Raw genomic sequence first — 27,359 nt, forward strand, 5'->3', positions numbered from 1 at the left:
GAAGTCTCAACTGCATGCTGTCCCTAACTTGAAGAATACAGCTGATTTACATCTGTATCCAATGTTTATAAATCCATTGAAAATGTGTGGGCATGTTGGCCTTCTGCTTTTAAAAAGTTGGTTGCACAAAATGTTGTTCTTTTGGCGTAAATTTCAAAGGTTACTTTTCAAGGCCATTAGCCTTGTGACAAGAATAAGAAAGAGTGATATCCTTAGAATTTATTGTGTTTTTCTTAATGCTTGTTTGAACTGAAGATTCAGAAAGTCAAAAGAAGAATTTCACATAATAAGCAACAAACACAACGTTATTGGCATTTTTTGGCTTTGATTACATGCTTAGCTCTTTATTTTCACTGTCTGAACCCTCATTTGTATTTTAAGACACTGGTTTCACCAATTTCACTCATGATAAGCACAGCTGTGTGTTAGTAATAGCACAACCATGTTGCATAAAATTTTAATTAGGTCTGAATTAAAGCATGCCCTTTGATGTGCCAGACTCCAAAAGAAGTCTCCAGGTAGTGGAAATTATAGCATCATGCAGCCTAAAGGCTGTGTTTTCCATGTTCTGAGCAGTGGGTTCTCCAGATCTTTCAGCTGTCTGCTCTCACCTCCTTTTTCTTCCGCCATCAGCTGGAATCACTTTCCTCCTCCACCATGCCCTATATAGTCAAATACTACCTCATCTTTGTTCTGACTTTGTTTATCAGCTTCTTGCCAAAACCACTGGACAAAAACATGCCATCCAATGTGTTGAGCTGCAGCCATAGGAGGCATTTTTCAAACCGTAGGTTTTATGACAAATATTGTAGGCAGTGCTGTAGCCCTATTGCCTGAGAATGTACGGCAGCTTAATCTTGTTCTCTGGCATATGCTGCACATCCTGCCAGACCTGTGAACAGTAATGAGCTTCTATAAGGCCAACAGTCACCAAAGTATTCAGTCTCTTATGAGTGTGTCAACATTCTTGGCAACAAAAATGTCACAGTAATCCCTCAAACCTCCCCTCTCTGTCTCCCATTCCCTACTTATATTTGCAGACCTATCAAGAAAACTTAAGGTGAACAGGATCTAATTACTCCTCCTCTCTTATCAGTCTTTAAAAAGAATATTAAGCTTATATGGTCTTGTTTTGTTTTGTTTTGTTCTGTTTTACAAACTATTCTAGTAATTGAATAGTAATACCAATGTACACTTTTGTGGACATGTGGCTCAGTCATTAATATGGCTGCTCTGGAATCATAGAGGTAACCTATTCTGGCATACATAGGTCACAAATCCTGCCAACAAAAACCTCAATATGTTCACGTGCATTCCCTGGAAGCTGAACATTAGGACTTCAGTTTATATTCAGTGAGCTTTGACCTTCTTTGTACGTGCACAAAACATGGCAGTAATAAAAAGCATTCAAGGAAGAGCAGAATCATATTGCAATGGCTGAACTTGAAACAGTTATGAAAATTGAGGAGAAGAGATTGCTTTTAAGTTGTTTTTTTGGTTCTCAGGATCTCTGTATATACTGTCAAAAAACCCAAAGAAGTGTAACTAATTTTCACATGGGGTGAATCATGGTAATTCTGTTGCTTTTAGTACAGCTGTGAGAATTTTATGTAATACAGCAGCTACTCTCAATACCCAAACTGAGACTCTGCAAGTGTGGAAATATATGGTTGATGGCAAACCCAAACTTGTATTCATCCGTTATTTCATCACTTCCTTATTTAATCATCAGTCTCTTGTTTAAATGCTAAGTATGTTCCATAGAAGCATAAATTACAATTTGACATGATCATTGCAGCTGAATGCAGAAGGTGCAAACAGAACATTGAAATTTGCAATACAGAGATCAAAAGTATCCATTTCCACATACCCTCCCCAAGAACTTTTCCATATGGGTTAGCTTCTTTGTGAGCCAGGTCAGTTCCCAGTGGTCTGTCTGGCAGCTGCATTGTTTGCTTTGGAGTAACACCAAGGAACTGATACAGCCTGTGAGGTCATATGTAGGGGCTTTTCTGTTATTTTAAAGAAAGGAAAAGGATCACAAAATTATTTCAGCTTATAGAATGCAACTACAGAACTTCAGACTCAAGGGGCAGGAGGTTTATCTTGCATCTGACAGCATGTCTCTTTCTGCAGCTGAAATTTTCTGGTTCTGTTACATGACCACGTAGCCAAAGTCACAGAGATATTAATGTATTTGGCTACACTCTCCTATCTGGAATCTGAACATCTGCAGCGTCCTGAAGTAACCTAGTGAATTCTGATAGGTCAGAAAATAAAGACAGGTTTTTTAAAAACACTTAGTAGATATCTAGAACTGCGTTCCAGTAGAGGTTCTGTGGCAGACTGAAAGGGAATGAACAGAAAGATACACGATCTGATTGGCAGGAAAAACAGTGTTCAAAAGAAATACCAGTAACACTGCCAGTATCTTTATTACATCCATCTTACTTGGCAATTTTTGGTGGTTAATAGTAACTGCTATTAATTACAAAAAGTAATATCTACTTAGAAACACAGTTAATGGCAGCATCTGCTAGTAACAAACAACCTACTTGTGAAGCAGGGCTGTATTTGAATGGCAACAGAATATGTGTAGATATAAAAGAATGGATGTTTTCGCCATTGTCCTTCCTTTCATGACTTTTTTCTTGTCTTCATAAACACTTTTGCAGAAAGTGGTACCCTCGTCTATTGGTTTGATCACAGTGTCAAAGACTTCATGTTGTAGCAAAGAATTCCTTGTAAGCAAAGAAGAATGAGCTAAAAAGAACCTGACAGAGCCTCTTTAAATATATATTTTTACACACACTCACTCCTGTGTTTTCCACAGGAAATGTGGCTGGAGAAAAGAGAGCTTGATCTCCTATGATGTCTCTTACATTTATACTTCTTAGAGGCAACTCTCTCAAAGAAGTGACAAGGATCTGACACACAGGACCTTATTATTTTATTCTTACTCATTAATATAAGAACGCGAAGGGAGGGTAGAAAGAGGATGGAGACAAACTATTTTCAGTGGTGCTCGTGGACTGGAAGAGAGGTGATGGGCACAAACTGAAATACAGGAAACCCTCTGAGCATGAGGGAACACTTTCTCACTGTGAGGATGACTAAGCACTGACACAGGTTACGCCAGGATTTTGTGGAATCACCTTCCTTGAAGATATTAAAAGATGGTCTGGACATGATCTGGGCAACAGGTGAGCAGGGGGACTGGACCAGAGACTTCCAGAGGTCCCCTTCAACCTACAAATGAATAGACCCCAAAGTATTTATTTTCCTCATATTTTTTTTGTCCTTTAATTTCAGTGCTTTTCATAGTGAAAAGAGCCACTGATAGACTTCCCACTTGGAAGTCCCACTTTATTTTCAACATAATGTGCTGCTAAGGAGAGATTGTCTAAAAGACAAAGACTGAATAAATCTTGCTGTGCAAACTGCCAGACTGCTCAGGTAGTTAACCATGATAGCAGGTGATGCACCAAAAGCCTACAAGCCTGAACTCTGCTCTTGATCAAAGCTGCTGAGCTACATGTGTGTATAGATATGTTTGTACATATAAACACACTTAAAAACAAATTAACTTATCCAGTTGTCACTATATAATGATAAAAAATTTCTTTCTGAAACTATATGAACCAAAACATGGAAGTGTGACAAATTAATTCAAATTGTGCAACCACTCTGGAACTCCCATAAACATTAAAACAGTATAAGGTAGCAGATATTTTTTTTTTAAACAAGAGCTGCTCAGTCTAGTTTTGAAGAAGCTGGTGAAGTGTTTGTTAACAGCAGGACCTTAAGCTGCTTGATCCAGTTTTGCCTGTGTGGCAGCTATAGATATTCCAGACTAAAGACTGGATATTTACTGCTCATTCATTTCCACTGAGACAAGTCTGAAATGAGCCCTTGTATTTTTACTTAGTCCAGTAGTGGAAGAGAATAAAAACAGAAGCCTAATTCTCTGGCATGCTTCCTGCACCCAAATGCAACAAGCACGAAGGAGATGTGGAACACTTCAAGTAGGAATGGTTATGGTTTACTCTCCTGAAAAAACCCAACCCAACAATAAATAGTGGACACAAGGCAGAGAAATAACAGGCTGAAATGTGAAAAACAAAGCACATGCCCTCCATGGACAACTGGAAAAAAACCATACTTCCCTTTGGAAATGAAAATTTATTTTACTGTTGGGTCATTAGCAGCTAACAGGACTGCAGCGTTTGCTTACCCTGGTCACCAATGAAATGAACTGACTGTGCTGTTTTTGAGTGAAAAGGAGACTTTGTTCAGGCCAAAGAAAATCCCTCAAGAGGGATTGGAAATACCTTGTGAACTGTGATTATTTTCATGCACCCTTTTTGTGTTTGTCTTACAACTTTTTTTAATTAGCCTTTTTTAATTGATGAAAGCAGTACAACACAATTCTTATGATATAAAAATAATTATTTTAAGAGATATATTGATATACATTATCTCTTTGTAAAATAAAACATGAAGCCATGCCAAAAGTCTTTTGCCAATAGTTTAACAATACAATAAATTTAGATTTCAAGGTTTCTGCAGTTGCATAAAAATATCATTGCCACCTAATGTTAAGGCAGAAATTTCCAGTTTTCCTTTGTAGAGTCTGCCTTTACAGTTTGCCAGGAATTGTTTGTCTCCTTGCTGGTACTATAAAGCCAATATGATGGGATTGAGCCTTGAGCTCAGTTAATGAGGTTAATGTTCAAATGTGTTTCAACTTAATGTTGAAGTTTGTATATTCCTGGATTGCCCAATTCTGTAGCCTACTTCTGTGTGAAATTATAAATCCTTCAGCTCTTTCAGAGGATTGGGTCTTGACTACTGAAATTATTCTACTTGGCTGACAGATTTTCAGTCCTTTCTTGCAATTTCTTTTCTGTTGGGAACTGTGAAATATAACCAAGTCCACAGGAGGTTTTTACATTGCATATATTACCACAGTATTTATTCTTGCCAGAGTTAATTCTCTTTAGTGAACTAAACATTCTCCACTACAGAAAAGAAACGGTACTTTACAGAACACATGTAGTTTCAAATTCTAACACTTTAGAGCTAGGGAAAGTTTAATTAAAATTACTTCTGAATACTTGTCATATTTTTCTGCTTAGTAAGAGGATCCCAAGATGAAAGAGGAAGCAGATTGACTGGATACCTAAACATAATCCTGCTTCACTTTTTTCTTCATATCTTTGTAATTTCATCACACATATTTATGACAGTCATGCTCCTGACAACCAGTTTTACAATTCATTTCTCAGTTTTCATTTTGATGGTAAAAATGAACGGAGATTTATTTTTTAGTTCGTGAATCAGATTGACTTATGACAAAAATGTGTTTTAGCTTAAAAAATGAAGCCCAGCAAAGTATCATCTGCTAAGTATATCATCTAAATATTAAATGCCTCAATCAACATCAGATCTAAAACATGATTGCAAAATAATAGGATTTTTTTCAAAGCACACACTGCTTGACTGTTTTCTTTATAAAAAGTGCTCCAGTAGCTACCTTTCTCTTTCTAGAGTTTCCTACATTCCATAGGAATTTCTTTCATTCCATACATTGATCAATGGAGTTACTGTTTGATTTACAGCAGTCTCGATTCATAGTTTGTGAAAGATGTTTTTCTAGGTGTGGATCTGTTAAAAAAATGAGCCACTGACACGTTTTAAATATTTTTTTGTGAAGCTCCACTTTGTCGCCAGCATGCTAAGGGTAATAAGAGGCTTTGAGGAGCAAAACTATTTATTTTAGTTATTACATTTATTAACTCTCACATTTTTAAGCATAGGTTTTGCAAATCATATTTAGAAGCAGTCAGAATTCTATGCTTATTTAATATACTCTGCACGCACACATTTCACAACAAATTGTTTTCTAATGCCAGGGAAATGAGTAGATAATGTGGAAATATTTGATTAAATAATAAGAGTAACCTCTTAAAATAACTCCATCATTTATGTACCTAAAATGTAAATTTATTTTTCAATCCCATCTCTTCAATGGTCCCACACCAAAACTGCTGAATATAACAAAACCAGATATTTCTTCCTTGCCCATAGAGTACAAACCCCTCTAATACAGGCTGGAGTGACTGGAATCCAGTGTTATATCAGGATGCACAGTAGAGGATGACATTGTCACTGCTGGTTTGCAGGATCATCTTCCCAAGATACATGAAGTTTTGCTTTCAATTGCCAGGCTATAGGGAATGTCATGTATATCACCCCATTAGAGGGGTTAAAATAGTTGTCTCCAAGGAGGTCCATCAAATCTAGAAGTTCAAGGCTAACCAGGCTAAGCCAAAGCTTGTTTGATCTAATAATGATCATAATTTGAATGGAAAGTTGGAATAGAGGATCTTCAGAGTTCCTCTCCTTTCAACCTGTATTTCCATTATTTTGTTTTACAGGTAGAAAATAATCTTTTTTAGCTGTCATTACTCACTGATAGGTCACTGTGAATATTATTGGGATTTTAAAGACAACTAGGGGGCAACAAGTCCACTCTGAATGCTGAGACCATATTGCACAAACTTTAATGCATGCACTTGAAGTCAAGAACATGGTCTACTGATTTGCTAAGGAAGTAACATGACTTTAGAAAAATCTTGGAGGAGTGAAAGAGTGATAGACAGCATTTCTTTGGAAGAAACCTTTATACAAAGGTTTACAGAGAAGCACATGGTGGTGAGAGGGAGCTGTAAGCAGCAAATGCTAGGAAAAGGGGGTGAACAGGGATTGCAGTAAAAAGGAAACATGGAAGATGTCTCAGTCTCCTGGAGTGCTATGAAAATCCATGCCGTTAATTGCATGGTAAATGCCAAGGCCACAAACACCTAAACATTTATGCAGCTCTGCTTGCGAGGTATTTTCCATCCTGGTAATTTACATGAACACAATCCTGGAAAGTGTAGAAGAGCAGCTTCCCATGTTCTGCTTCTATCAGTTTCAGAATATACTGGGCATTTTCAAGCCTCTTCTCAAGGTATCAGTAGGCTGCAGGATGGTGTTTTTAGACTGGTTCAGAATGGCACTTAGAGATGTGTCTTTTGGGACATCACAGATGTGAGTACTCATGTTTCTAAATGCAGGGACATACTGAAATACTCTCCTGAGCTGTGGCTCTGATGTTTTCTTATTCATGATCATCTCATTATTAGAAAAGTAGTGTGAAATTTCCAAAACAAATCTCTGACAACCAAAACTAATGGTGTTTTTAAAAGGCTGAGCATCTTGCTGCTTTTAAGAAGATGATAAAGTTTTCCTCTGTTATCTGGTGATATCCTCATTGTTCCTGACAACAGAGCTTTTTATTTTCTGGCTAAATTTATGTTAAATTCACATCTCACTGAAGCTTCTCATAGCTATAGTAAAAGAATCCTATCCAATATAATTACTGTGAAAATTTAACAGACATCCTACTGATAGGTGGTAGTAACTCCCTCAAAAGTAAAGCTAATGGCTAAAGGATTATTTGTGTAAAATGGAAAGAAAAAGCACCTTTGTGTGAAGAGTTACTAAAACAAATGTTTCTGAGACACAGACAGGCTATCCAGCTCTGTGATACTGGGTAATAGTGGATCTAGTTGTTACTGTGCTTCTTACAGAACTGATTTATCCTTGTATAATTCTTTGATCTGACTGCAACCAGTAGGAAATCAGACATTTTTTTCATCACTGATCATACACACTGTGGAATGGATCATATAATGGAAAATATTTTCCATGCAGCAGGGAGGGTTTTTTTTATAATTAACGTGCTTGATATGGCTGCATATACTAACAGCACTCAAAGTGATATAGTCCAGAACACTCTGCAGAAGCAAATCATGACAGACTTTAATAGCATTTATGTTAGCTTTCCTTTCACAAATAGTATTATTCCAGAAGGACTGTGGAGTAAATTTTTTCTGTTATCTTGTTAACAGTAATGTTTCCATCAAGCAACTTGTCTGCATTAAATTTATTAAATGATATGGGATTTTTGCTGGTATAAAAGAAATAATCTTGGAGAACTATGATCTCAAAAGCCCCAGAATAGATTGCCCTGTGTCACCTGTAACAGATAAAATAAAAATGAGCAGATGACCAAGCAAATGCATTTTTAAAAAACTAGAAATGTTTAAATACTTGAAACAGAATTAAAGAAAGCACGTGGAGAATGTGGAGGAAGAAAATGAGACAAACGAGGTAAAAGTTACAGAAATAAATACATGCCTTTAAACTAGCAACTCCCATAAGTCCTGCAGAATTTAACTGAAAACATTGCAAAGTATTATTCCAAGCAAGTCTTGATATTACAATATTCTGACTACTTTTGCATTTTAAGCATATATGGTTGTTTTTAAAAAGCCAGCAGTGAGCCTAGGAAACGTATAGCAAAACTACTTGGCAAGAATTTACCTTTTTGAGATAACCCATGTGCATGTCAGCACCCATGCCCGAGCTACTAGGCTTTACTATGGACCTTAGCATATTGCAAGGGAGAGACAGTGGCTTTGTGAGATGTCTTGATGTCTGACTGTGGTATGATTTTTTTAAAATTTATTTTTATACAGCTCAGAGGCAGAATATCATAGAATCATAGAATGGTTTGGTTTGGAAGGAACCTCAAAGATCATCTAGTTCCAAACCTCCTGCCATGGGCAGGGACACCTCCTAGACCAGGTTGCTCAAAGCCCCATCCAACCTGACCTTGAACACTTCCAGGGATGGGGCATCCACAGCTTCTCTGGGCAACCTGTGCCAGTGCTTCAGCACCCTCACAGTAATTAATTTCTTCCTGATATGTAATCTAAACCTATCCTCTTTTAGCTTAAAGCCATTTGCCCATGCCCTAAAACTAAGTGCATTTGTAAAAAGTCACTCTCCAGCTCTCTTATAAATCCCCTCAAGGTATTGAAAGATGCCATAAAACCTCTCTTCTTCAGGCTGAACAGCCCCAATTCTCTCAGTCAGTCCTCATAGGAGACATGCTCCATCCCTCTGATCATCTTCATGGCCCTTTTTAGGACACACTCAAGAAGGTCTATGTCTTTCTCATGCTTAATTTTCTACTTTTCAGTATTCTGATTGATCGTAGACTGTGATGAAATGATTGAAACACTGACAGTGGCATACCTTTGGTCTGCATTTTTTGTCTACCTTTTAGTCATCACAGGAATGTTTTCCCTTTGATTACCTGCTTTTTAAATAAATTTTTTAAACAAAGACAGCAATAACAATATCCAAACTTCCTGCCTGGTCTGGCTTTCTGAATCAAGCTCCGTGGCCATTTTAATGTTAAAGAAAGAAAGATAAGTTATTTGCAGTACATAGCACATTTATCTCCTTTGAATGCAATTAAAATTGTTTGTACAACTTCTTACAAAAGGTAGAAAGACAAATCAGCTCTCAATTCTTCCAGTTACTTCACACTTCCCCTATAAGTCAGCTACAGGAGACAGATAATAACATCTTACAGACTTTTGGTTATCTTTATGCTTATTATTACTAAAACACAAGGAATCAGATACTTGGTGAATTTCATGAGATAGGTTTTCATTGCAGATAATAGAAATAGAAAATTTCAAGACTGGTCAAATAAAATTCCTCTTTGATATTTATAAAATGTTTTGTTTAAGACAATTCTTTCTCCTCTCTTCCTCAGGGCTCAAACTTTTATCAAAACTTCTGAAAACAAAATTTTGCAACAAATTCACAGTCTCCCCATATAGGTGGTTGAAAATGCTTTCTCTGATTTAGTTCTTTTATGATAGTCCTTTTGTTCTTAACAATTTTCGTAAGGTTGCCAATAATTTTAAAAAATGTTGCCTGTGTTCAAAAATTTATATGTGTTCAATACAGCAGGAAACCCATATTCATCTATGGAATTAATAGCAATTTTTACAAAGCACTCAGAATTATGCTGGACAACCTCTAATTGCTGTGCAATGAAGCCATCTTCCAAAGTGTCTTGACACAAATGTGCCGACACCATTCCAGTGCCTACTGAATATTTCCAGCTCAAGCACAGAATGACTGAACCACTCATCAGTCATATATTGCAACGCTTTGTTCATATCCCAGTCACTTCAGTAAATTCCATCTGCCCTTACTCTTTTCTCTGTGCAGTTTCTGGGTTTTCATGTTTTCAAGGCAGTTCTGGGTCTTCATGATGCTACTTTGACCTTACCACACCGTGTGCTGGTTTGGGATCCAAGTTTGCAGAAAACAGAAAAGATTTCAACCCCTCTGGCTCCAGTTTTCCATTGCTTTTGTATTCATTTCAGCATCCAGCCTGCCTGAACTTTCATTTCTAGCAGAAAATACCATGTAGACTACTTCTGTTATTCAGGTCCATAGCTCTGATTTCTTTTTCCTAATTGATCTGAGGATGATTTTTATAATGAAGTGAGTTTTTTTAAAAAGCTTACTGATTAAAGATTTTTAAAAAACATGTTAATGCCAATTAACTTCTGCCAAAATGCAATCATGCTTCTTTTAATGGGTCTGGCATACTACGTAAAATCAGATAGTAAACATAAAACTGTAACCGATTTTTTCAATTCACACGGACACCTCAAGGTCAAGGCTTCAGGACAGTTCCATAATACAGAAATCCCCATTCTGTGACTGACATAGTGTTAGGAATTGGAATCTCAGGAACCACAAATTAACTGGGAGATGTTGGAACAGGTTTCCAAGGTTCAGTAACATATCATAACTTACAGAGTGAAGTAGAGGAAAATTGTGGAGAAAATGTCATAGTTTCACTTTACATTAAAAATAAACTCAAATTATTATTGCTATTGCCATTTTTAAGACTCTCAGAAATGCCTAAGAAAAGCAAATGTTGACTTCATCTAGAGCTAAATTTATAGAAAGTGGATTCTGCAGCTCATTCTCACTTCTGCAGTCTTTCCATAGCGAAACTTTTAAGTGAGGAAAGCATAAACCTTTTTAAGGAAGGCAAAGGTACAAGATAAAAAAACTTAAGTTTAATCATAGCAGGTTTGCCTTGTCCTTGGCACAGTTTTGAATGCAAGGATATATCCAGCAGCAATTAGACCAAATTTGGTCTGCAGTGGAAGTAAAAGGGGTAAATTAAATCCTTAGCACAGCCTCAGCAGGTGCCAGCTATTTTTCTGCACACCGTGAGCCATACTCTGTCAGCAACAAAGAAGGCACCTCTTGCTACCTCACAAGACATCTGTTTGCTTCAGTTTTCAGTGGTGGCTGGTGTCCAAGACAGAGTGCAAGAAAATGAGTAATTATGGAATAGACTTCCCACAGGGAAAATTAATCCTTCAAATCTTGCAAAATCCTTGCATCTTTTTACTGGTCAGCTTGTTCCTGGAGGAACAAGAGCTGTATTCCTTCCACGTTTTAAAAAAAAAGTCCTTTCTAGCTCTGACATGAATTTTAGCATCTAGTTCATCCAAATGAATGTTCATTTCTTTTAGTAGTAACTGGAGACCATCTGCTGCAACCAAAAATTATTAGAAGCTGACAGATATCCAAAGGCACTTTTCCTTCATTAATCTCCATAGATCAACTCCTGCCCTCTATGTCAGACTTGCATATCTTCAGTCTGGGTACATGGAGCACCTCCCCTCACAAATGTGCTGGTTTATGGCCAGGGGTCAGAGGTGTTACAGAAAGGCTTAAGAAAATAAAATTACTTTCTCTACACATGCATTGCAATCAACTTTTCTGAAGAGGAGCTACATTCAACTACTGCAAAACTGCCTTCACTTGGTTGAAATTCAAATAATCAGGGGGGAAAGAAGCCAGTAACAATACTGATTTCAGAAAGTAGAGGACAGTTTCTTTTGAAATTATTCAGACTTCAAAGTGTCAAAGTTCTACATACACAGAACTATATGTTTGAACAGTTGGCTGTAGCATAAAATGCTTTATTGTAGAGAAAGAGCAGGCTGGAAGCAGTTATAAATAGCAATTTCTCGCTGAGCAATGTGGCCATTCCCATATGCAATTCCTAATGTACGGTTTAATAAACGACAGTTACAATGGACTCGGTCAGTACCCTTGGCACAAAAAACAGACACCATGAACACAGACAAAGCTGATCTCTGAAACACATCAGCTTTTGCAGTTACAAGGCTGCTGGGTTTTGTCAGACAGAGTAAAGAAAACTTCAAGCCATCTTTTTTTTTCGTGTCTGCCAAGGAAGGAGGTTCTCAGGGAGCACATGCCATTGCATCTCTCAAATTTCTTCTGTTGGCCATATTAAAATAAAGGACACAAGGCAGAAAAGCTAAAACCAAATTATTGCTAATAACAAGGCAACAGGAACAAAGTATAATGAATCTAAGGGTAAACTATGCTACCCCAAAATCATTATGAGCTGCACACAGGTGTCACAAGGTTTTCTTGTTGGAAGTTATTATATTAGTTACCACATTAATTATTAATTTTAATAGTTAAAGTGGCATGGCAAATTTGGAGAATATCTGGTTCTCTGCTTTGGCAAATAGGCATATTTTTTCTCAGTGTGTGACTGTAAATAGACCAGTAAAAGTATGATGGAGCAGGGAATCCCATGACCCAGAAAGATTTTATATCATCATCATCATCATCATCAGTGACAGGGTAACTTCTGGCTGTGAAATGGAGGGTGTTTTGCATAGTGACATCTCTAAGCTTTTCAATCTCCAAATCATACAATGCTTGTGCTACTGTGGGACTCTGTCCTGCACCACAAACCCTCTCAAACCTTCCTCCATACCCCCAGTGAGACAAAGTTCAAACAGCACAATTCCTCCTGGGATATCACTGGAGATATCCTATCAGGGATAGGACCATTGGTTAGGGCCTAGATTCCCACCGTTCTGCCATTTCTACCTCACAAGAATTGCTGCTGGCACCATTTCTTCTTCGCAAGAAAGACACATAATAGGCACAGATTAATAATAGGGCAACATCCTGAAGTGAGAGCCTGGATCAGAAGATCATGCAGTGTAACTACCGTTCTCTTTGCGACAATTTGAGACATCACCCAGTATGTAATCACTTCAGCTGTAGTAAAAGCCAGGAGGAGCTTTTTTTATTCTGTGTCCAGAAAGGTAACCAAGACAGGACTCTCCACGATACGTTAAAATCTGATGACACCTCAGTAACAAAGAGGTTCGTTTCCAGAGCAGGGACAGAAACTTCATTTCTGTGACAGTGTAGGTCTCATGCATTCAACATTCCCCGTAAAAACAGTTCTAAGAAGCCACAGCAGGGCTTTCCCTCACTCCTTCTTTTGGCAGTTGCCTTTAAACTGAGGATCTTGCCTTTGGTCCGTGACTGTGTTATGTTGCAGCTGGCTAGTCCATGTCCAGCCATGAATCCTGCTGACTCAGACCCAGAGCTTTACCCAAACACTTGTATTCCTGGCTTGACTTTCTGGCTTCCTCATCACTGTGGACTTGTGCAATGATACGGCCTCTTGGCTACCATCAACAAACATACTCTGATCATTTTGCTTTCTTTCTGTGGAACTGTGTCCTTGCTGGTGGGGTCACTTGTCCAGATGTTCGGCTTCCTGCTCCCTGACACTGCAGAGAAGCCTGCCTTTGGTGCTCTCTGACAGTCTACACCTGCTATCAAGAAAATTAAAACTACAGCAACATCTTCCCAAGTATATATTCAGAGCATAGATCTATTCATAACGTGGCTTCTAAATGAAGAAAAACTATGAATTATAAAAAATAGAGTACTGGATTGTCAAAACTTTCTTGTATCTAGAGAAACATGAAATGCGTAATCAGATTAATAAAAAGCCACAAAGAATTTTTTAAAGTGCAGTAATGTTTAGTCTTCAAAGACACAATTCTGCCAACTAATTCTTTGTAAGGTCACATGGCTGTAAAACTTTATATAATGAGAAATCCACATAAGAATTTATTAGGGATTTATATCACAACTAAGACAGGCACGAGTCTTTTCCAGCAGAATGATTTCCAGTTTGGGAAGAACACATGTATTTGTTTCTGAGTTAAAATTAGTATAGACAATGGTTGTACAATTGTGCTAGGTTTTATTACATTTTATGAATTTATGGTTTCTAACGAAACAAATATGTGCTTGTTTTCTTAATCTTGCAACATATTCTTTTTTGTTTATTCAAGCCTTGATCCTACAGGGATGAGATTAGCTTTTACGAGCTGAATAAAGCACCAGTTTTAGTAAGGACTTACTGTTGGCTTTAAGTTTAAAATATCCATTAATATTGCAGGTGGAAACCTTTCATAATGTTCAGTGATCACCCTAAATCAGAATGCTGTCAATTTTCTGTGACATATGGATATAGCCAGAATAACACAGAATCAGAACAATAAATCACAGCTTAGCTCACAGGGTCACTGATATTTTAGAAGTCTGGCCCATTTGGGACAGTCTTCTGGGTCTGAAATATTTCTTTTTTATATTTGAGGCAATCCTATCAGATAAAATAGGATAGTGGTTTAAAATAATTAACTCCAGGTAACAAATTATGTCTTGGAGTTAGACAGAGGGGAAATTCTCCTCTATACTCTTCTGTATTGCAAAAATGAAGATGTATTGAACAGGACATCAAAACAATGCAATTGGTCCTATGTGCTGTATTGATCTTGCTAGTCATATAGTTAATATGATAACTTTTCATTTTCTGTCTTTAGACATGTGTCCATGCTCAGGTCTGTTTTGTTTTGAGAAGTACTTCTTGAAATCAGAGACTTCCCTTTTTATGTTGAGAGTTTATCTTGTGCATTAGTAGAAGGACAATAATTCAGGAGCAAATGCCATCACAGTCACCACAATAACATGTTTGCTTGTATTAATCCAGAGGTACAGTCTGCCTCTGTCCCAAACAGCCGAAGTTTGTGACTATAGTCACTGTGTCAGGGTCCTTCTGAGACTGGGTGCAACACCTGCAGAGAAGGATGGACCACATTTTGTGGTCAGTATAGTCTGCTTGACCACGAGCCCCTGAAAGGTTGGACAGCAAGAAGGCACTTAAATTTCAAAAACCTTTACTCTCTTAGAAGGGAGGACAAAAGCATTGTTTAAAGAGCCTCATGATCAGCAGGACCATGAGGAAAGATGAGAAGTCATAAGGTTACAGTAACATATTACTGTGTTCTGCTCCAAGATTATTCTCCCAAAAACATTCTGTAGAACTTCAAAACAGAACAAAATGAGAAACAGAAGTGGAAATTGAACGGGAGGAGAAAGAGGGAAGTGGAGAAGTAAAACAGAGAAGGAAAGAGAAGAGGGAAAAGAGAAAAAGGGAAAAGTAGAAAATGGAAAATGAGAAGGGTATAGTCTTTGATCTACCTTTAGACAAATATAAAAAGTGGAAAAGGGCCATTTGATTCTATACAGATACGAGGTATTAGTGTTAAAAGCCTATCAGCTCCCTGATTATTCCAACAAAGCTCACAAACAGCAAGGGATTAAGACAGCCAAGCACAATCCAAGTCTTTTAGTATTAACTATACTCATTTTCCTGGTCTTTGACTGCTGTTTTCTGTGATCATGCCACTGAGAAGGAGTGCTGCTCAATACAGGGCTATCTTGAAGAATCATGTCACCAAGACAACTATCTAGTCAAGTTCAGAATACTTGCAAGAATGGAGATCCCACAAACTCTCTCACCAACTTCTTCTAGAACTTAACTGCTGCCGTAGGGAAGAATTTTTTCCCCACTCATTCAATCAAAATTTCCTTTGTTGCACCTTTTGACTGTTATTTATTCTTCTGCTCTGTTTTGTCCTCTAAGAAAGTCTGCCTCTATTGTCTCTACCACCATTCAAATAGTGGTGATGAGGACCACGTCATCACCTTACCCAGGAGTGGAACCTTCCTGAGGTAAAGGGAGGCTGAAGTTAAGAGAGACACCTGGGATCTACAAGTCAACAGTAATAGAATATTGGACAGGAACAGCTGACAATGGTGAGGTACTAGTAACGAGAGAGAGAGAGAACGTGAACAAATAAATGCTGTGTACTCTAGGCTATTATACCTGCTTAACAAAAGTTTCATCTTCAGATGAAGAGTGCCTTAAGTTTCTAAACTGGAACAAGAGAAGTTCAGTTTGGGAAATGCTCGGAAAATGTGAACATGACCCTCAATCTTTAGGCTTTCCCTATAATTTACGAGATGTATTTTATGTAAACTGGCAGTTGAGAACTCCTTGTCTCATGACCCTTACAGAGATAGAGAATCACCTGAAGTCTGTCAAACTGTTCCACTTGCACTTCAGGACAGATACAGACATTATGACCAAGCTCCTGTCTGATCCTTGTGCAGATACATGAGGATGTGGAGATAAGTGCTGAGTTAAGATAAGTGCTGCCCCGCCTCTTCTGGTTTCAAAATGCAAAGTTTGTTTCTTCTACATACTGTGAATCAAAAATGGAAAGGTCGAAAGAGGTTGGAGGCACACAGTTGCCCCACCTTCCTCAGTAGGGAAATAAACACTTCCTGTCAACCACTTTGATGATGGTATCATTCTAACAGACTGTTCCACATGAATATTCCTTCATGGATTTCAAGTCTGCATTGTTTGTGTTGCACTAATCTACATTTAGAGATTTATCCCTGAAGAAAACACATCGGAGCTAAGTATTCAGACACAGGAAAACCAGCTTTTGCTCAAATCAGGTAAACATATCACACAGGATAGTTAATATTTCCAAAATACTTCAATGTATGGCTACAGTATTGTAATTATACACAGAACAGAGGACAAGACAGCATATTCATGTAGATAGTCTAGCTTTCCCCATAGTTGTTTTAGACATTTATACCAAATCATATATTTACTAGTGAAGTTTTGTTCTACTGACTGTATAGGAGCTAAATGAGACAGTAGCTTTTTTTGAATGCTGTTTATGGAAATTCTGCAGTGTGTCTGGAAACAATATGTCTTGGAATAGGACACTTAAGACACGAGTAACTTCAGTATACCAGAGGGCTTGTAAGCAAGTATTCATTTAACACTCATACTGTAAATACTCAGAGGTGTCTGCATTAACTCCTGGTTGGAGCAGTAGTTTTTTCCCCACTTTTTTTTTTAAATGAAAACTTCTTTGTTGAACAAGTCAAAGCTCATGTGGGTAAAGCAGTAACAGAGTTGCCACAATTCCATTCTGTCTCTTGAAATTCTGTAAGGGAAGTGTAAAAAAGGAGCTACAATACTTCAGGTCACCAGTGGTTTGTTTATTTTTCCACTGAAAAGCATCCTTGAAATTTTATGCATGTTTACACTTGCACTGAACACCTCCCCCACTCCCCAACTCATCATATCTCTGGCCCAGGATGTTGCCATGTGGTACTCATTTGTCAGATTTGCATCTCATGATAGATGTAAGTTTCACTGTAAGTGCATCAGAAAAAAGTCCTACACCCCCCATAACCTCCTGAAACCCCAACATACAAAAAACCCAACAAGAAATATACATGTAGAATCAAAGACTTATAATATAAGGCCACCTTAAGCAGTACTTTGAGTTCAGTCAAATATTGCTTGGTAAAAACAAATGGAGCTATACACTAATATGACATACTTTATAGAACACTAACTAAAAACTAAAACTCTTTCAGATAAGTGTTTTTACATTAATACCATTTCACTACAATTAACTAATAAGTTATTTTGATCAAGAGTCAGATTTTTTCAGCTGAGAAAATTTTCAAAACTTGTATGTCCTTTATGCCTTTCCTGTAATTGCATGTGAAAGAAACTAAAGACGAAACTAAAAAAAATCAAACCATGTTTGTTAAACCACATTCATGGCTTGCCTGAACAGGATGAAATGTTTGCTTGTTTTTTACAGTGAAAAGCATGAAAGGGTTTGAGTCATGTATACCCACACCCACAAGCACCACAAAGTGGCAGCACTACTGTGGAGCATTCATTATAGATGAGTGGCTCCTCCTTACCAAGTCAAGAGCTGTGCTGGTTTGGCAGAGTGTTGAAACAGATGGAACTGGAACAGCTTTTGGAAAGTTGAAGGCTAAAAAAGCTAAGACTTTGGCCCTCTGAGAATAAAAAAGCATCACATTCACAGAAGTGACACAGTGTATTAAGTTAGTCTGTAGCTGACCAAAGCGGGATGGCGGAAATAAAGATCCTTACTGTGGGGAGACACTGCTCCCTCACACGTCCCTCTGTGAGGCAGCCACTGCACTGGCAAGAAGGATTGACTTGATCAATGGATATTTTGGTGTTAGGAATTCCAAATATGAGAGGATTCCTAGAAAAGCTTTTGATTTTGCATAATTTCCCCCTCAGTTTGCTTTGTAGACCACCATACAGACGTTGATGCGCAAAAATTACTCAAGCTACAACCACATTTGTTTCAATTACCCACAACAACTCTTTCACGCTTGAAGATATACCTTCTAATGCAACATGACAGTGCTGAGCCAGAAGTTTTCTGTGGGACAGAAAGAAACACAGGAACAAGCAGCAACAACTCTAAATTATTATATTTCAAGAACTGTTGTGCCTGCAACGTGTGTTTGACAGCTGTTAGTTATCCAGTTAAGACATCAAACATACGACAATACAGTGTATATGTATAATGGTGGGGAAAAAGGGGCTTGATACATTCTGTCACCTGGTTCAGTTTTTTGGTACCATCAAGGAAGAGAAAATAATACATCTAGAAAGGCTACATAGCTCCTCTCTTACCCCGAACAGATCTGCTCTTTCAAGTTGCCTATTTTTCCCATGAGCATGGCTCACAGATCAAGTTGTAAAATTTTTGAAGGGATCACTCTTAATTATGGGACCGGATTCTACCTGAGATGTTCAGGGTTCAGTCTATCACATCATCCATGTTGTGAATGAAGGTGTTAAAGAGTGTTGGTCTCAGTATGCACCACAGGGTAGCATACTAATGTAGTAGTAACTGACACGCAGTAACTGCACTTCATACCACTGGATTACACCCCTTCAAGCATGTGTAGGTCAGACTGTTGTCAATACACCTCACTGCCCACTTATCTAGTCTTTACTTCATGAGTTTATCAATGTGGATGTTACAGGAGACAGGGCTGAAAGTCTTGCACAAGACCACAAATACCAGATGTTTCTTCCTCACACACTGAGCTGGTTATTTCATTGCTGAAGGCTATGAGCGTCTCAGGGAAGATTTTCCCCTTCCCATATATGTGCTAACTACTCCTTATCATCTCGTTCTTACTAGAATGGCTTCCACAATTATGTGCTCCCACGCCTTCCCAGGAACTGAGGTCAGCTGGTCAGCCTGCAGATCCCCAGGTCCTGCTCCTTGCCTTTTTCGAAAACAGGGAGTGACACTGGATTTCTTTCCATCCATAGGATCTTCTTCTGATCACCAGAATCTTCCAAAGATTGTATTCCAAAGTTCTATCTCAATGATATCAGCCAGTTTGATGAGCCTTCATGGATGTGTCTCATCACGTCCTGTGGACTTGCAGTTATCCAACTGATTTCAATGTCCCTTCACTCAGTCTGCCTCAATGGGGGACTAATCATGGCATCAGACTTTCTGAGTTGGGCTCAGGGCTCAGTTTCCTGAAGGGAAATCTTACCAGTAAAAAGCGAGGCAAAGAAGGCATTGAGTACCTGGGCTGTTTCCATGTCCTGTCATCAGACTCACCCCATTTCACTTTGCAGCAGATCCACATTTTCTCTAATCTTCTTTTTGCTGCTGGTATTCCTGTAAAAGCCTTTCTTGTTGCTCTTCTCTTCCCTTGATAAATTTAATTCCAAAAGGGCTTTGACTTTCCTGAGCTCATTCCCATACTCTCAGACAGTGTGTCTATGTATTTGCCATGCCACCTGACCCTGTTTCCAACTCTCATATGCTTCATTTTACTGTTTACTTATATGAAATATCACCAGAGATGAATCAGAGCTTGGATGCCACACAGGATTATATTCTGGAACTGTTTTTCAGCAAACCCCAGTTACAGGCTATCCAAAATATCCACGGTTTATAGGAAATTTTGAAGCATGTCTTGGAGCACTATTCTTTTCTCTCAAGACTCATCAACTTACTCTTTAGCAGGCAGCACAGAATTAAAATTATTTCTACGTGGGTTCTGTTCTCCTTGAGTTAGGTTATGTGTATCTCTTGTAAGAAGGGAAGTGATTATGAAATGCAATGAGTAATGACAGATACTATAATGCTCTCTTAGTTGCCATCTACCAAAAAAGTACAGAGGAAGTCAAAAGCTATATTCAGCTTTCCAAAGAAGCAGAGACAGACATCATGACTATGCATGGAACTCTGATTTCACAGTTCAGAGAAAGATATGTCACAAATAGGACTGGAAGTTAACTGTACCTCATCAATTATAAGTTACTGTGGTAACTCTTCCCAGCAAGGATTGGATTCAGGGGCAGCAGAGGAGGTAGACCCAGAGTCACAAGACTCAGGAGGTTCCCAAATATAGAATGAACTGGCTGAAGCCCTTGTTTGTTAATACTTTGTCTTCTGTATTGAAGATGAAGCAAAAGACCATGAATGATGGTGCAATTCATATTCAAATCTCATTGCTGAATCTCTATTACCAGATTCAGGCTACCGTCGATTGAATGTTTGGAATAAAACACATTTGAGTGTCTCCAGAAAACCCTGGTTCTTCTCAGAACCCTTCAGGAAAACTTGGTACAGACCCTGGCTCTTCTCAGACTGGGCTGTAAGACAGCCAAAAATGATGTAAAATACTGCAGTTCTTTGTCAGGACACATTCAGCTCTGCCAGTTGCTTTTCCCAAGGCTTTCTGACCAGAAAGTATGCTGAATGATACATCTCTCATTTCATGCTCATATGCAAATACATTAAAACTGAGGTTTGCTCATTTTACTCATTCTTTGGGAGAATTCTACCTGCATTCTACTCTCTGCAACATCTGTGAATTTCTAGGTTTGGGAACAGGAGCTGCTAGAGATAGGAAGTTTTCATGAAGAGAATTAACCACAGTCTAAATTGGTGGTTGATATTGATGTTTTATGAACCTGTGGTGATAGTGTGGGTTGGCCAAATGGGAAAAGATTGTCTGAGGACTTAAAATAAATGATGATAAATAGACATTGTCTCTTAAATAGTTACCATTAATGACAGCTTAAATAAAGCAATCACATTTCACTAAACTGTAAAAATTACTGTGTTTCTAGCCAAGGCACATTTCCATAAATTGGCAAAGCTACTGCATGGATTTGGTCAAATGTGAGATACCACTACAAGAAAAACCAAACTAATCCATGGCTAACACAGCAAAGGAAAGGGGAAGAAATCACAGCCAAAGGCACAGGCAGCCTCCAAAACAAGCGTTCGATCTTGCAATTAATGTGTTAGAATAAGAAATATGTTCTTTGGAACCCTTTGAATATACCAAACATAAATAGTGCAGTCAAATCTCTCCTCCTGATGCTCATTTATTGAAATGGTCCTTCAAACTCCAAGTGCAAGTGGCCAATGCAAGCACAATTGTGATTTTGAGTTCTATTTAAGATCATGGAAATAACTGCTTACTCCAGACTTCCAGTGTGCCCAAGGATGCCTCCAGAGAGGAAATGAAGACAGTTATTATAACACTATATCCACCCCAGCTGGTTTTCTCTTCGGAGGCCTCAAAAAAAAAAAGCTAAAAAAACCATCTTCTGTTGCCCAGTAGAGTCACTTAGGAAACATGTAGTTTATTGTCCAAGAGAATTAACATGTAGAGGGTGTCACACAGAAAAAGAATCCGTTTAGAAAAGTAACAGAATGGAACAAATTTTCTAAGTCAGGTTTGTTCTACTGGTGTTATCAATCTCTTCAGCTACTGAAAGAGATGACCCCAACTGAAACCAACTGATTTTCTATTGTAAATTACTGTGTTTTGCATGGAAAGGCCTTTTATCAGCTATGAAATCAGGCTTGGCTCCACACTGAAAACATGCACAACAGCTGGTAACAGCTTGAATATGTGCCTGAAGGATCACAGTGGTTCATTCAATTTAGACTCAATTGCAGTTTGATGATGTCCAAATGCTCAGTCTCGTGCAAGAGGATTGCAATGCCATCTAAGTTCTCTTTAAGAAGGACTGTGCTTTATTATCGCTGTAATTGTGTCCTGTCTTTGGAAAGAATGGACTGAGCCATCCCTATCACACATGTGATTGCACACATTTGAAACTCAGAGCACATACAACAATTACTTGGTAGAAACAATATTTTGAATGTATAGACATGTTTGTTCACACTCATTATGTCAGTTCATTGTGAAGAGAAGTTCTGGTTTGTTGCTTGTAAGAATTGCACCAGTTGATCACCAGCCAATGAAAGTCAATAATTCAGGATTCGTCCATTAAACTCAGCAGGTCAGGAGTGCAAAGTTTATGTCAACAGCCTAATGACAGCCTTTCTGTGTACAGAGGGCCAATGAAGGAGACAAATATTTACTTTATGTAAACAATTGCTAAGCATGTTACTTAGGCCAAGAAAGCGCTGTTCAGCTTGGCTTATAATAAAACCCAGATGTCAATGAGAAATTTGTAAAGCTTCTTTTAGAGTGCATAAACATAATATAAACTGCAGAACCACATACATTTGAACATTTGTTTTCTATATTTTTTTTAAATGCAGGCACTGGTTTGACTGCAGAGAACTGAGAAATGCTGATAACTGCCTAGATAGCCTAGAAGAATAAATGTCACTTCTGCAAGAAGCTAGAGCAAGTCATAGGGATGAGTCTATCACTCAGACTTGAGATTTTCTGACTTTAGCTCTGTCCACAGTTTGTATGCCAGCATGTTCAGGGCTGTGCTCTGAGTACCTTCTGTTCACTAACTTAATTTGTTATTGAAGACACAAAATGTGTTAAAAGCAGCCAGGGTAACCAGTGGAAGTCAAAATACATTATCAGGCATAATTAAGGGCCAAGTACATGCACTGCAAGGCAGTGCCAGATAAGACAGACCAAGCTTTTATGAACAGAGACATACATGCTTGTCAATTGAACAAAAGAGAAGTGAGAAGTAATTATTAAGACACCAACATATCTTCAGTCCTCCCACACAAACCCAAGAAGAATTGGGTACTGTATTTGCACAATTTTTGTGAACACAAGAGAAAAACTGCAAAAGCTCTCCATAGTTTAAATGACACTAACTCTGGGGGAAGAGGAAGAAAGCATTTTATTCCTTACCTTTTTGTACACGTGCAATGCCAGCTGCAATGAAATGGACTAAAGCCTTTCAACAGAGATAGTAAAAATTCATCATTCGAACTCATGAAAACTGCTGAGATTTCAGAACTTGTGTTCAGTTTCACTCTGAAGCAAGATCGCATTATTTCTTAAAAGTTTTGTTGAAATAATGACCAATCCCATCAATTTGCAGGCCATGCAACTGAATTTTAAAGTTCTGAACTAAATATTTCAAAATTTTAAATATTTTATTTTAGAATTAGTAGTTCATTACTTTAAATATAGGGTTTTATATACTTTTTTTGTTTTGTTTTGTTTTACTCTACAATGAAAGCAGACATTCTAGGACTTGGAAATGAAAGCAACGCTTCTACTAAAAGAAAGGCCCAACATCTCACAGGTTTAATAAAGTTAAACTAGAGCCCAGAAGTTCTCAAACAATTTCAAAGACTGTCATCTGAATTTTCTCCCTACAACTTCCCACCCACTTTTTCTGTGTAGGAAGTAATCATAACTAGACAAGTTATCCTCTCAAGAGGAACAAGACTTGGTCAAAATATTGTTCCTGATAGGAAACAGACGAACATTTTCTAACTAGTCTTTCTAGTATCTCTTACAAAGTCATGAAAGAGCTCAAGCTCTCTGCTACATGCCTGCTGAGGTTTTTGTTTTATTCAGCACCCTCAACCCTCCTCCGCAATTCAGTGCTCCCCTGAGGAAAACAAGAGGACAAAGATGGTGAAGGCAAAGATAGCAAACTTTTCTCCTCTAAACTCCAAGGGCCACTGTTTTCAGGTTTGTAAAAAATAAGTTACCCCCTCCCCATCCCTCAGTGAACAGTTCAATCCCTGAACAGTTTTCTTGCCATTATTTAACAAACTCAAGAACATCTCAAGGTATTTTTTTCCCTTTTGCGTGAAACCAGCACAATGATACAACAGAAGGCACCTGCGCCATTCCTCCAAAACCACATTTACTCATTCACGGTTACTCTTTCATTCAAAGGAATTCAGATACAAATCTGTGCTATGGGTAGATAGAGTAGAGCCAGACTCAGAAAAGCAGTGCAGCATTATTCACTGTGCTGGAGAATCCTGGAAAGCAGTGATCTAGAAGGAGACAGTGACAAAAAGGACACTGGGCAAAGCACACATTTAGCAGCTAAAGGCCTGAACACTAGGGGGTCAATTCATCACTCTGTGTCTCCAAACATTTTTATCTTAAATACACAGTTTATTTCTGTGCACTCTACTGCTAAAAAGAACTGTGAGAAAGGAAAATGAGGTTATTTCTCCAATAGTTAGACTGAAAGATTTAAAGTATGAAATTATTCTCTTCTTCAGTAACAGGTACAATTTGTATTAGTCATGTATTTGCAGCACCAGAAGGAAAGGAATATTATTCCTGTCTCTGGCATTCAACACCTGATTTCAGAAGATGAAATAATTTAAACAAAGCATCAGGAAAACATGTAGTGGAATGGAAAGCATGAGACCCACATTATATCAAGCCCTTAAAAATCAGATGTAAAAAAATTTAGTAAACATTTGAGAACAGGAGCTTTTGTATTAACAGAAAAATGAGTAGGAAATATTAGGCTAGAACAATCATGAAGGATCATATGCCCAGAGCAGTTTCCAAGTCTCCAGTGATCTTAGGATCTTGCATAACTCTACTTGATCTTCATTCATGGTAAAGTCAGGTGTCCTTCCAGCACCAGTAAAATTCTGCACTGGAAGAAAATGTCCAGAAACAATAGGGATTATCTTTCCTACTTCTGACTTTTGACCTGACCTTCAAAGGTAGGATATTAAAAAAAACCCAGACCTTCAGGTAATAGGAACAGGCATAGACCCACCAAAAAAGTTGTGTGTCAAATAAATACTTGCAGTTTTTGTCATTATACTTGTAGTTCTAATGATCTCCTGTTTATTAACTTTTATGTGCCAAAATTTGGTTCTCTCCTGTCCAGACCTCTCTCATGCACTGTCATTCATCAGCTCAAGAAAAACATTTTCACCTGATGCAACAGAACTGCCTTCAGTCAACAGACAATGTATTATATTTCAGTCACCATTCAGATACACATTTCTTAGACCTGGTTTCAGTTTGTTTCCTTAATTAATTACCTGTAATACAGCATTACATATTTCTCATCTGTATCTATAGCATTTTTAGTGATAACTAATCTGTGACTTTTTCTCCTACTGCAATAACCACCTGGGGCTTTGGCTTTTAGATGCCAAAGTGTCAGTGATCTATGATGGTGTCAATTAAAGAGGAAAAATCAATCTGAGCAACATTAAAGTCTTTATGTGAGGTATCTATTTCCCAACAATTCTTTCTAATGCTCCTATCACACAGTTATCTAGAGGTCATTTACATAACAAATTCCAACTATTTCTGCAAGACAGTAAAAAAACTTTTTGATAGAAATGTATTTCCTAATGGCAAAGCAATATGTGAAGCCTTTTCACTTTTCTCAAAATTACATATAAACTTTAAAATCAGTGTTCTCTCTCACTAGTTAAATGTGAGTTTATGCCTTCCAGAGATGCTGAGGAATTTGGCTCTGTTACAAGAACATATGACCTGAAGTTACAAAAAGACTTTTCACTGAAAGTCCATAAAGACTGGACTGGTAAAACTAGACACTTAACTCAAGAGATTAGAAAATCTCAATTTGGTCAGACTCTTACCAGGAGAAATCTCTGTGCACTGAAACAAGCATCACATCCATGTCTTTGCACTCAGATCATGCCTGGCACATTCCTGATATGTCCACAGTGACACATATATCTATCCTAATTATAAAAACATTCAGTATTCTGAATTTCTTTAAAGTACTTTCTGTTAATTATTACACTCTGAAGATATATTGAGAAAACAGGCATGATAGGCTGCCTTAGAGCTGGAGAACCAATGTATTTATTTCCCCTTATCCAGAATGAATGGGAATTTAAGCTCCTAACTCACAGCAGCTTTCCTATATGAAATGATGAACAGTAAGCAGCAGAGAAAATGAAGATCTGAAATGGTAGACTCTCTTTCCATATTAGGAAAGCAAATCTTAAAATTCACACTTTCTATCGATTTATAAACATGATTTGGAGAAGCCTTACCTTCTATGATTTGAGCTGCTGCACCAGCACGGATTGACAAGCCAAAGAGCAGTAGTGACAAGTCCCAGGTCCACCAGGCAAGCCTGGAGCAGGTGTGCCAAAAAAAAGGGAGGTGGAGGAAGAATGAGACCAAAGACTGTAATACAGAAACACACGGGAAAAAAAAGAAAAAGTAAAATTTAGAAGCAAGATTTCTTACCATGAGAGCATTTTTTGAAAGTCAGTTGAAAGAACTTAAGTGAGGAAAAAGTTCAGTGCACATGAGTTTTATGCTTATGAAAATAAGTTAATAAAAACTGGAGCCTGCTGTTTCTCCTCCAACGTTCAGACACAAGTGGAACAAAGGCAGCACTCAGGCTCTCTGTGTGACTCACTGCAATTCACTGCTCCAGCTCTGAAATCTGACTCCGTGTAGACTTTCCTGTCAGACCACTGCCGAAAACTTCCTACTGTATTTATGGATGGACGCCCCTTACTGCTGTACACCATCCTGGCACTGTCATTATCCAACCCGGTCTTTAACCGCTGTGTACCCTGACAGGCAGTAGCACGGCTTCTCCAGCTTCCCCTCCCGCTGCTCCCGCCTGCTCACAGCCTCCACTTATCCAATAAAACATGACCTCCAACATCCTTCCATCCAGCATTACACAGGCAGTGAAACAAATTCTTATATGGAATGGGACCTTTATCAGGCCATTTTAGCCAAACTTCATCAGAAGCAAGTTTTAAGATATGAGCAGGACAGAGCAGCAGTTAAATGGCAACAAATGCCTGGGATTCACAACTGAACTGTCTTACAGATTTTCTGTCACCTACAGAGACACTTTGAAGTACATCCTTTTCTCTGACAAGCTCTCTAAGTTTAATATTTACAGAGATTTACACGCTGGATGTAGTTTGAGAGTGTATCTCTGCCTCAGCAGCTGTACATACACGTGTCTGCTATAGAGATCCTGTCACTGAGCATTTCTAATAGTTTCCATTAAAAGTGTTATTTCACCCCTCCCTCCTAACTCAATGAAAAGCATTTTTTCCACTTGTAGTTCT

General features: G+C 38.1%; 1 protein-coding gene across 3 annotated transcripts in view; it reads right to left on the reverse strand.

The window, feature by feature from the left end:
• The window catches only part of COL15A1 (collagen type XV alpha 1 chain), a 116,538-nt gene extending 89,672 nt beyond the window's left edge, over nucleotides 1–26,866 (reverse strand). For all 3 annotated transcript variants that reach the window (XM_048295976.1, XM_048295986.1, XM_048295972.1), the window contains exons 1-2: nucleotides 26,512–26,866; nucleotides 26,313–26,395 (exon numbers count right to left, since the gene is read on the reverse strand). In XM_048295976.1, the coding sequence (XP_048151933.1) occupies nucleotides 26,313–26,395; nucleotides 26,512–26,522 (94 nt within the window). In that variant the 5' untranslated portion in view covers nucleotides 26,523–26,866. The remainder of the gene's footprint in view (nucleotides 1–26,312; nucleotides 26,396–26,511) is intronic.
• Nucleotides 26,867–27,359: the final 493 nt, after the last annotated feature.

This window comes from Corvus hawaiiensis, chromosome 1 (genome assembly GCF_020740725.1).
Source record: "Corvus hawaiiensis isolate bCorHaw1 chromosome 1, bCorHaw1.pri.cur, whole genome shotgun sequence".
Taxonomy (NCBI): domain Eukaryota; kingdom Metazoa; phylum Chordata; class Aves; order Passeriformes; family Corvidae; genus Corvus; species Corvus hawaiiensis.